This window comes from Dipodomys spectabilis, unplaced genomic scaffold (assembly GCF_019054845.1).
Source record: "Dipodomys spectabilis isolate Male_0828 unplaced genomic scaffold, ASM1905484v1 ptg000229l, whole genome shotgun sequence".
NCBI classification, from domain to species: domain Eukaryota; kingdom Metazoa; phylum Chordata; class Mammalia; order Rodentia; family Heteromyidae; genus Dipodomys; species Dipodomys spectabilis.
Genome location: NW_024870906.1, coordinates 678,281 through 688,785, shown reverse-complemented (window position 1 = coordinate 688,785; position 10,505 = coordinate 678,281). Strand labels below are relative to the sequence as shown.

The 10,505-nt window shown below is 52.9% G+C and overlaps 1 protein-coding gene across 7 annotated transcripts; it reads right to left on the bottom strand.

Annotated features, from left to right (window-relative positions):
- Positions 1-633: 633 nt before the first annotated feature.
- Positions 634-6,209, bottom strand: Stmn4 (stathmin 4). 7 transcript variants are annotated; one of them, XM_042697842.1, is made up of 5 exons: positions 5,267-5,369; positions 4,631-4,711; positions 4,011-4,219; positions 3,229-3,420; positions 634-693 (listed from the first exon to the last, which is right to left on the bottom strand). In XM_042697842.1, exons 1-5 carry the CDS (start codon positions 5,346-5,348, stop codon positions 634-636), a joined length of 624 nt encoding a protein of 207 aa, XP_042553776.1. In that variant the 5' UTR covers positions 5,349-5,369. The 7 variants fall into 7 exon arrangements, with proteins under 7 accessions (XP_042553776.1, XP_042553775.1, XP_042553778.1 ...); XM_042697843.1 differs by lacking the exon at positions 634-693 and adding an exon at positions 2,593-2,613; XM_042697841.1 differs by lacking the exons at positions 4,631-4,711; positions 5,267-5,369 and adding an exon at positions 6,197-6,209.
- Between the last annotated feature and the right edge of the window lie 4,296 nt (positions 6,210-10,505).

Sequence of the window (10,505 nt, the reverse complement as noted above, 5' to 3'; positions counted from 1 at the left end):
TGGGCACCTGCTATAGGAGAGGCAAGAGCCAAGTTCCTAGAACATTCTACCGATCACCCAAAGAACAAATCCAGGAAAGAAATAACAAGCAGAAGACGTGGAGCAAATGTTTCATTGGTCATGATGATCAAAAGATGATAGTTCACACACATACACGGAGACCTCACCCCACCTGCTGCAGGGCAGGCCTCCAGGGTTTTGTACCCCATAGCCGGGCCCAGGCTACGGGCCTCCGCCAGGACCCTGCCCTTCACTCTGCACGTGTGCTCTGGCTCTCTTCCTCCCTCCACCTGGAACCTGAAGGCTGGACGTCCAGGCAGGGCCGAGGCCACTGGCTGCAACTGCGGTGGTTGTGCTTCCAGTTGCAAAGTTCCAGATCTTCTCTCCACCTCCCTCTCCCCAACGCTCTCCTGTCCCCTCTCCCACCCAGTCATTGTTCCCCAGAAACAAATAGGATGGCTTCACTGGTCAATTCTTTACATGTACAAACACCAAAAGCAGAGGAAACACCCCTTGGCCACCCCCCTCCCCCCCAAACCCCAGTGCTGGGCGAGCAGCCTGCAGGGAGGCTGCTCGGAACCGGAGCTGCGGGAGCTGTCCGGCTGTGCGGGAGACGTCTTCGGCCTCTGGGCTTTACCTGGAGGCCTCTTCCTTCAGCTCCTTGTTCTTCCGCACCTCCTCCGCGTGCTTGTCCTGAGAAGGAAGGGGGAGACAAAGGCAGGTCACTGGAGGCTGCCCGGGGACCAAGGGAGGCCGAGGGACAAGGAGAGGGTGGCCACGGCAGGAAGAGCAGAGCTGTTGGCGACCTGAGAGCGGCAGAAGGTGGCAGGTGAGACAGTGCACAGGTAAGGGACCTGCCCGAGGGGCACAGAGCACCCACAGATCTGTGAGTCTCAACCTCCTGGAGGGGACCCCAGGGCCCCAGCCTCTTTCTCCCTCTTTGGGCCAGGCTGGCGCTGGGGCTGGCCATGTGCTTTGACTCCCGGGACCCGCTTGCTGGAAGATCCGCCCTGCTGCCCTCCTATGCTTACGTCCCCACCGCCAGCACCCCCAGCGCATGGCCTTGATGCTCCCCTTTTATTTCCAGTTCATCTCCTTCGGGAAGGTTGCCCTAACCCCCTGGCTCTCAAAGTGCACACTGTGACAGAACAGACTTTGGAAAAAAGTTGCCCGACTTCCAAAGAGTAGACTTTCCCTGCACCCACTGAAAGAGAACCTTCATTGTTTCACACGGGCTGAGCAACTTCCCCGCCTAGCCCGGCTTCTTCAGAGAGGGGCTTTGGATGGGCCCTTCTGCCATTTCACCCATCTTTCAAGCTGGGCCAGGGTGTGTCACACACTGCCCACTGGTTGGTATCAGGAAGGCCATGTCTGATCTTTGTCTTTCCAGTTCCTACAACCATCCCCGGCACCTGACACCTCCTCAGCCAACAATCCTGTCACCACATTTGGGTCTCCACCTAGAATAGAACCAAGGAGGCAGACCAGAATACACCTGAACCTAAAACTCTATTCCTCCAGAGGCTCTAGAACTTTCCATGGGACTGGAAGTCGGGTGGGTGTGCCTGGAGCAGTAGCTGCCGGGCTCAGCTGTCACATGACTTGGGGAGCCCAGCTGACCCTCAGGTACCGCCCCGCAACAGACAGGCAGTAGGTGTAGGGTGGGGTCCAGGAGTCTGCATTTTAAACTTTCTACCAGGTACAGGTGGTCAGGGAACCACACAAGGACTAGCATTGCTAAGATGCCACTCTCCCAGGACAGAGGAACGGGGGGCAGGGTGGGGGACAAACCACACAGCTCTCACCCATGGCTTCCTCCTGGGAGAAATCAAGATGGCAGGGAAAGGAACCCGCACCAATGCCTGATCTGACAGCTCGGATCTCAGTCTCCCACACCTCTACAGATGTTCCTCCAGGCTTGATCTTTGCAACTTCTCCACCTCAGACTTTGCCTGTGGGTTCAGGTGAGCCCTAGGGCTCTGCCTGCCCTTGCCCCCGTCCTTGACCGCCAAAGACCCCCAGACTGACAGAAGGCTAATGGGACCACGGTGAGCATCTTCCCAGGACAGGCGGAGGAAGGTGCTGGTCCCAGTCCTCCTTCGTGGCCACTGTGTGATGGTAGGCATGTCATCTGACTTCAGACATGGCTTCCTCAACTGCAACCTTGCTTCTGTCAGGGACTCGTGAGGCCCGCAGCATGGAGAGCTAAACGGGTTTGGTAGAATCTTGCAAATGCCATCCACGGTCTAGCCTCAATCGTTTGTTCTGGGTTTGATCTTTGAGCCCATCGGATTGGTTTATCTCCAAGAGTTTGCCTTCCATCATTCCTCATTCATGGAGGAAGCTGGAAGTCAGACCCAGACTGTGTCCCTCCCAAGTGCCCCTTGCTGGAGGCTCAGCTGCCTCTTGTTGACGAGGCGAGGGTCATGCTGGCCAGCAGAGGGCCGGTGCCCAGGCATGGTGCACCTCCCTGGTGAAGAAACCAGAGCTCGCTAGCGGTTGCTGCCAAGGGACCTGAGATTCTAAGTGGATGGGCAGGAGGGGAACCACGCTGCTCACCATGGGACGAGGCCACCGATCGGGTCCCGGGAGTCACCGCGCAGCAGGCGGTTCCTGGAAATAAAACACAGAGCTGGAGCTTCCCAGGAGCCGCAGGAGAGACTGGGGAGGCCTTGAGACTTGGGAGCCAAGGCCAGGAGGTCCTCCACATTCTGCTAACATGGGGGTCGGGGGAGCACCAAGGGATTTGCTGACAGAAGCCAGCCCATAGAAAGCCCTACCCCTTGCTCAGTCTGTGTCAAGAGCGCCATGTTTCCTGCTCCATAAGCAGCTCAGCTTCTCATGCCCCCTCGGCTTAGAGCCAAGGATCTAAATCAGCATCTTTCATTAAATCCAGTCAGTCCGGTCTAGGGTGAAGCCAGGAATGTGTCTGTGCTGTGTGTCTAGCTCTACTCCCTGACATTGTCCAGGCTTTCTCTAGAAAAGGACAATGAGGAATTGCAGGTGTGTATCTATGCTGAAAATTCCCCCAAGGAAATCCAGGCTTGGTTTGTTTTTCTTGCCTATGACTTCCCAAATTGTCCCCTTGGAACTCTAAGGCTTCTTCTTGCCCGACAGAAACAAATCGCATTCCTGCACAAGGCTGATTCCTCCTGAAGTGAAATGGAGGTCCATGTACACGTGCCAAGGAAGGAAGACAGGTCCCCTCCTCGGTCCAGGATCACTTACCTTCTCTTGCAGCCGTTCCAACATGGCGGCCAGGTGGGCCTCCCGATTCTCTTTATTGGATTCCATCTTCTGGGCCAGTTTTTCCTTAGCCATCTTGATGAAGTTGTTGTTTTCTTCGATGGCTTTTTGGATCACTTCTCGCTCGTGTTCTCGTTTCTCTGCTAGGTGCTTCAGGAGCTCAGCTTCCTGGTACTGCATAGCACAAAGATGCAAAAGGGCCCCTCATTCAGGGCAAGCCCAATGAGGTCTCCGCGGCCACCTCCTCACGGAGAACACAAGAACCTACAAGGACACTTCCCGGACCCTGCCACTACCGGCAAGCTTGCCGCATTCCTTGCTGCCCTTTTGTAAGTATCTCCAGAGAGGTTCTCCTCATTACTATCATTCGTTCATTTCACTCACTCACAAACACTCACTGAGCATATACCTAACACTATTCTAGCCACCTGGGAAGGTTCAAACAAAAAGCCTAGTCGAGATGTCTTTTTCTATAACAAATGCATACTGACATGTAGTGGCAGTTCACCCTTTCCCAGTGAAGGAAACCTTCCCTTAAGTCCTAAGTTGTTTTCAAGATCTTAACGCTGGTCACCATGCCTATCAGGTCACCTCTAGAAGCACGTGGCTCCTTGTCTCCTGCCAACCAGTTAACTCTCAGGGGACAGGGCCTTGTACTTTTTCTTTATTTGCAATGGTGAAGCAGGCTCTGCCCGGCATGTGGCAGGCGGATGGATGGTGACCTGACACAGGCGTGCAGGGAAGAGTAAAAGGGCACCGCTGACCTTCCTTCGCTCCTCAGCTGCTTCTAGTTTCTTCTGGATCTCTTCCAGGGAGGGGTCTCGCCGCCGGGGTAGGGAGGCATTGAACTCGGGCACCCCATCAAAGGAAGGTGGTTTCAGGATAACTTCGAAGGACTGGCCTGAGGTACACTTGTTCAGCTCGATGACCTCCATGTCAGAAATGACGCACCAGTTCAGGTCCACTGTGTCTGCTGGGGAGGACAGGGGGGGCTGCTCACCCGCCAGAATCCCTGGGGTCCCACAAGCCATGCACATATGCACACACAGACACAGGACAGCGGGGTCCCTACGGCACAACCACCGCCAGGAGACTGGCTCTGTCCTTAACCCTGGTCTCTAAGGTCTGTGAGTCCTGACTGGGCTCAAGGAATAGCCACAGTGAGATTTGAGGTGCCCCCGGAAGCACCCCCAGATACGCGATTTCCTCAGCTGCTTTTGCTCTGCCTCGGCCATCAGCTCCTCCAAGGTTCGAGCTCTTGCTCAGTGATCCTTGCTGCCAACAGGCAGTGGGGACTCTACCCATCGCCCACCCCTGCTCCCCCCACGTCCCGCTGGCCCTCTGGCGGTTTGGTCTCTGCACCCTACCCCTGACTCCCTCCTACCCTGTTCTCTTCTTTCTCTCCAGTCAGCACTGTCTTTCCGCTGGCTTTGACCTTTCCTCCTACACTGTCTCCCACACCAGCCTAAACAGAGAAAACAACCTCAGGTCATCCACACCTCCCTCTCTCATTGTCAGATCAAACCCAGCCCTTCCTTTGAACCAGGAAATCGGGAGGTGACCTGCTTCCTAGCTCCCCCTCCCCAACCCCCATGAGGACTTGCTCCATCCCATAGATGCAAGGCTGTCATGGCCCGGGCAGGAAGTCTTCACCCACCACCAGACTCTCAGAGCATCTCTCCCTTCCCTAGGAGACCAGCCAGCCTCGTCTCTCTTTGCCTATGCCCCCTGAGGGCAGATTTGTGTTCTGTTTCTTCTTGTGCCTTCCATGGCATGGATTTGTTCTAGGAATGAAGAAAGCCCACACAAAAGCAAGTGCTCTGGGGGTGAGGGGCCCTCGTGTACACCACAGTTGCTGCCTAGTGCCCCAGGTCACATTCTGCAGCCCTGAACCCCTCAGGCTCTGGAAAAACTTGCCATGGCCAGCGGTTTCATGAAATGGAGATCAGGCTGCTACACCCACATACACAGGACATGAGAACCTCCAGCCTCTTCCCCTCCCAACGGAGCCCTCACTGACCTTCGTATTTATAGGATGACTTGTTCAGGGGGTCTGCCAGGAAGCAGGAGCAGAACAGGGACACCAGCGGGAGCTCCTTCATCTTCTCTTTGTAGGCTGCAAAACAGAGGCAGGTGAAGACAGGAGTCAGCCCGAGTTCTGGTTCCACAGAGGTGCCAACACGCCCGGAGCCAGTGCTCATGCCAGTGATTCTCACCCACATCCATCCCTGTGGAAAGCCGAGCCTGGCAGAGCCACCGCAAGACCCCATCTTTCCCCCCTGCTAGCACCAAATGAATGCAAAGGGGCCTTGCATACAGACCCCAGGCCCTACTGCCCCCACGACCTTGCTGTCTGCCACCCTCCCCCCCCCCCCCCATCCAGGATGTCCAGCTCTTTGGCTCTAGGATGCCTTGTGCTGAATGTTCTTGGTAGGGCTGCTGAGGGTCACAGAGCTGACTGGCAGGCATGGGGCAAACCTTACCACCACCCCTCTGCTTTGTACCCTCGCTGGGAATGAGTAAGGCTGTGAACCTTCCTAGACCTTCCCAGCACAGGGTCAAAGCCAGGTGTCCAGTGCCCATGACAGCAGGAGTGTGTCCCCTAAACTGTTGAGTCTCTCTGGGTCTTCAGATCACAGGTCAGAGCTGGCCTATCGGGGTGGTTCCTCATTTGATAGACAGACACAGATAGTAGATAGATAGATAGATAGATAGATAGATAGATAGATAGATAGATAGATAGATAGATAGATAGATAGATAGATAGATAGATAGATAGATAGATATGGGAGCAAAAGGAAGAAAAGCTCAGCTATGATCCTACCCACCACCCAGCAATGACCTGTCTGTACCCCTCCCTGGGCACACTTCCTGTGTGTCCTTTGTCTCTGCATGTCCATCCATGCACTGTACTTGGGAAATAGCATGACCATGTGGCAGATGTACCTACCTGCGAGGGTCATGTTTGCTGAGATCTGGTGTCTGAATCTGACTGAAGATCGCAAGAGATGTCTACCGCCAGCTCACGGCACTGGGCCAAGTCTAAGAGAAAGAGAATTATTTTACCTCTGACAGGTTATTCTCTTCAGGCGGGTTTTTATGCAACTTGCAGCGGAATTCTCAGGGACGCTGTACCTGCTCTGGCCTCCAGGCTCTCTCCCCTACAGCTCCCATTTCCTTGAGATAACCACCACCTTCCACACAAGCCCCACCAAGCTCAGCACTAGTGTTTATTTCATCTGGGCTTTCCTGCCTTAAAAGCCTGGGACAGCACAGTGGCCCCGATCAAGCTTAGAGTGAGGGTAAGAGGCAAGCTCTTTCCAGGACTCTCCTGCAGGTGTTTGCAATTAACTATGGGCCTGAAACCCCATCCCCCACCCCTCCCCACTCCCCTACCACCTGATACACCGCAGACCTCCCTTCAGCAAGTCTGGCATGGGATGAGGGGGAGTTGAACAAGGGGAAAGCACTCTGGTAGGCCAGGTCCCCACTGGCTGGAGGTTGCTAGGGAGAGAGGTTCCAGCTCTGGCGTGGGGGTGGAGTCCTCTGCAGACTCATCTCTAGCTGCCACAAGTCATTTCACACGGCCCAGCTTTGCTTTCCCCATCTTAATTAAGCCAACATCAGGACACAGGAAATGCTTAATTCATGTGAGCTTCCTTCTCCCTGCCCTTTGCATTAGGACGGTGCTCACCAGCCCTGGAGTAAGGGTGATTGCATTTGCAGACAAGGGGATTGAGGCTTCCAGGGTATTTGTGACCAGAGAGTAAGAAAGCAAGGATATGAACCAAGTGGCCCCTAAATGACTCTATTCTCCTTGTTTTCCTGGTCATGCTCTGAGCCCCAACCCAGATCCTCCCATGGGAGTACAATGGGCCTTGTCTCCGTGGTGTCAGGCTGGTCCTGATGGTACCAGCAAGTCCCCGCCAAGGGAGGCAGACAGGGGCTGGATACCAAGTCCCCTTCATGAGACTATACTTGGGTCAAGAGGATTGAAAGGCCAGTGGGTGGAGGGAGGAAGCCCATGCCAGGACAGGAGAAGCTCTGGGTGGGATGAGAAGGGGAACCCCAGACAGGTGGCAGAGCAAGTTTAGGAATGCAGAGACGGTTAGAACATCAGAAAAGGAAGACAAGGGCAGGAAGCAGGAGGCATAGCCGAGGTTGTAGGGTATGCGTGAGCCAGGATGCCCCCATTTTCTAGCCAGTGAGGCTCTCGGTGGCATTGCTGGGTCCTTCAGTACAGGTGGGATAGCATGCACTCACATTCTAACCCTTACAACTTACGGATGTGAACGGGGCTTTATTTGGGGAAAGCATCTTTGCAAGTTTAATTAAGGACCTCAACTTGAGCTCCTCCCTGATTATCCAAAAGGGACTTAAATTGCATGACAAGTCTTTCTTAGTCACACACACACACACACACACACACACACACACACACACACAGGAAAAAGGAGACAGGCATATGGGAGATATAGTCAGAGAATGGAGTGCCCAAGGATACTGGAAATGGAAAGAGGCAGGGAAGGATCCCCCCCACCCTCAAGGGTTTAAACAAATATGGCCCATTGACACCTTGTATTTTTGGACTTGTGGCCACCTGCTTTGTGACAAGGTATTTGGCAGAAAAACAATGCACTCCATAAGTGATAAAAATCCAGGATCCAAACTCATGGCGTTTCCACACAATCCCCCAACACTATGATCTGAGTTTTCTTCAAGGTAATTTGTATAACAAGGCCATATGCACAGGGGACCCCTAAAATGTCTTACAGCACCAGTCAGGCACTCACCACCAATGGAACAGAGAAACGACACGGGAGATACATGGTAGAGAGCAGCAAAGCATTCTGGGCCCTTAAGCCATTGTGGGTGGAGCCATGTCTGGGAACCTGGCTCTACTCCTAATTCACCACAGTCCCAGCATTTGGTGGGAGCAAGCACACGGCCTCTGCTGTGACTCTAAGTTACCTTGTGGAGGCTGGTGAGTGGAGGCCATGATCCTGTTGTCATGCCACAGCAACACACAACCTGCAACTGAGTGGAGACCATTGGGTCCAGCCTGGTCCAACATCTAAGCGTCTGTCACCACGCTTTCTCACTGATGGACTGAACTAGCATAATTGATAAAGTAACATCATGAGCGATAACCCCACCAAGCACAGAGCCAATGGAGAAAAGTAAGCTCAGATTGGAAGCAGTCATGGTTCATGGTAAATATGTAAAGCCAAGGCTGCTAACTGAAGATACAGCCCATGGCAGGATGCGGAGAAGGAAAAAGATGGCTAAAGCAAAGAAATTGAGCACTCGTTTCTCTAGAACAACACCATGTCAGAGAAGAAAACAGGCAATCATAAGCAAGCCATTGGCTCTCCATGAGGAAAAGTCTCTTTCCTGGGAGATGGGTCAGGCTTGTGGATGACCACTAGACAGCAAGCCACAGGCGTTGGACAGGCCAAGTGCCCTATGGCATCCTCCGCCCTCTGCTATCAGGGATAGTTATTTTTTCCTGGATGCTAATATACTCCTCACTAGGGACCAGAAACCTTGAGATCATGTAGTGTGTTTGTTAGCAGAGAAAGGGCCAGAACCTCTGACTCCAGGTTCCAGTGGTGGTGCTTTTGTTCTTATTCAGTACTCTTCTCCCTGCCCCTAGAAACAGCCTAGATAGGAGACAGCCCATGTGGGGGATCCCCAGAGAAGCTTCCAGGGAAAAGATGAACACTCTGCAGGGACCCCCTGACAGTCAGAATCAGGACCTGCTCCCAAGGCTTTTCTACCGTGCAGTTAGTGGCAGGGCAGAGAGAGGCCACACCACGCTCTTCATGGCCACTTAGCATGTGCTTGTCCCTGGTGGCCCACCAGGCAGAGTGAGCGCGAGTTTCTTCGTTGCCTTGAGACATGCCCAGGTACCTCTCTCGAAATGTGTCAGATTTCGAGTGGACTATTTCTGAGAGATGAGCAGTGAATGCGTGCGCAGCGGCTTGAATAGAGTTGTCCCTGGCAAGCATTCTAGAAGACAAATATAGGAACTCTGGCACAGAATCAGGATGGGTACCTCATGGGTGTGGGAGTGATGAATTCTGAGCCAGGTCCTCTCTTCACAGCTCTACAGCAAGGCAGCTCTTTGGGCTTTGCACTATCATCACTCTTCTTAAGAGTCCAGGTCAAACTTTGTGTTTACCTAAAATTAGCTACCTAAGAGGCTGACCTCAGTGTCACATTTCTCCACTTTGGGTGGAGCCACGTCGTCTCAGAACAGAAGCCCTATTTATTCTGTGCCAATCAGAGACTCTCACTGGCAACTTATGTCTTATTTGAGTTTCAAATTAAAAGAAGATGAATTATTTGTTCATGTGTGTGGATCTTTGTTGCTGTTGTTGCTTTTGGGGCTTGAACTCAGGGCCTAGGCACTGTCCCCCTGAGCTCTTTTGCTCAAGGTTAGCACTCTACCACTTTGAGAGGCCCCACTACCAATTTTTGAGTGGTTACTCCAATTAAGAATCTTACAGAGCCTGGTGCCGGTGGCTCATGCCTGTAATCCTAGTTACTTAGGAGGCTGAGATCTGAGGTTCACGATTCAAAGCCAGCCTGGAAAGGAAAGTCCTAGACACTCTTATCGCCAATTAACTATCAGAAAACCAGAGGTGGTGCTGTGGCTTAAGTGGAAGAGCGCTCACCTTGAGCTCATAAGCTCAGGGACAGCACCCAAGCCCTGAGTTCAGCCCTATGACTGAACAAAAAAAAAAAAAAAACAGTCTCACGGAGACTTTTCTGCCCCAGCTGGCTTCCAACTGTGATCCTCAGATCTCAGCCTCCTGAGTAGCTAAGATTCCAGGTGTCAGCCATTGGTGCCTGGCTGGATCAATCTCTTCATAATATGTATTCACTTATTTATCAGTGGCACTAGGTTTGGACTCAGATCTTTGTGCTTGCCAGGCAGGTATTGTACCACTTGAGCCATACCTCCAGCTCTTTTTGCTTTAGTTGTTTCTCAGATAGAATCCCATGTGTTTCTCCATGGCCAGCTTTGGACAATGATCCTTCTACCCAGGTCTCCTGAGTAGTGGGTAGCTCAAGTGTGTGTCGCCACCATTAGTTTTTGAGACAGGGGTCTCATTAACTCTTTGTGCTGGCCTTGGACTTTGATTCTCCTCATCTCCACCTACCAGACTGCTGAAATTATAGGCATGAGTCACCATCACCAGACCACACAATAGTTACTGAGTATTGAGTGCTATGCCAACCTGTGTTAGGTC

Coding starts and splice junctions, on each gene's coding strand:
- Stmn4 (XM_042697842.1), bottom strand. CDS start 5,348: ATGAAGGAGCTCCCGCTGGTGTCCCTGTTCTGCTCCTGCTTCCTGGCA. Junction 4,712..5,266: donor GTCATCCTATAAATACGAAG/GTCAGTGAGGGC, acceptor TTCTCTGTTTAG/GCTGGTGTGGGAGACAGTGT. Junction 3,421..4,010: donor CAGCTGAGGAGCGAAGGAAG/GTCAGCGGTGCC, acceptor TGTGCTATGCAG/TACCAGGAAGCTGAGCTCCT.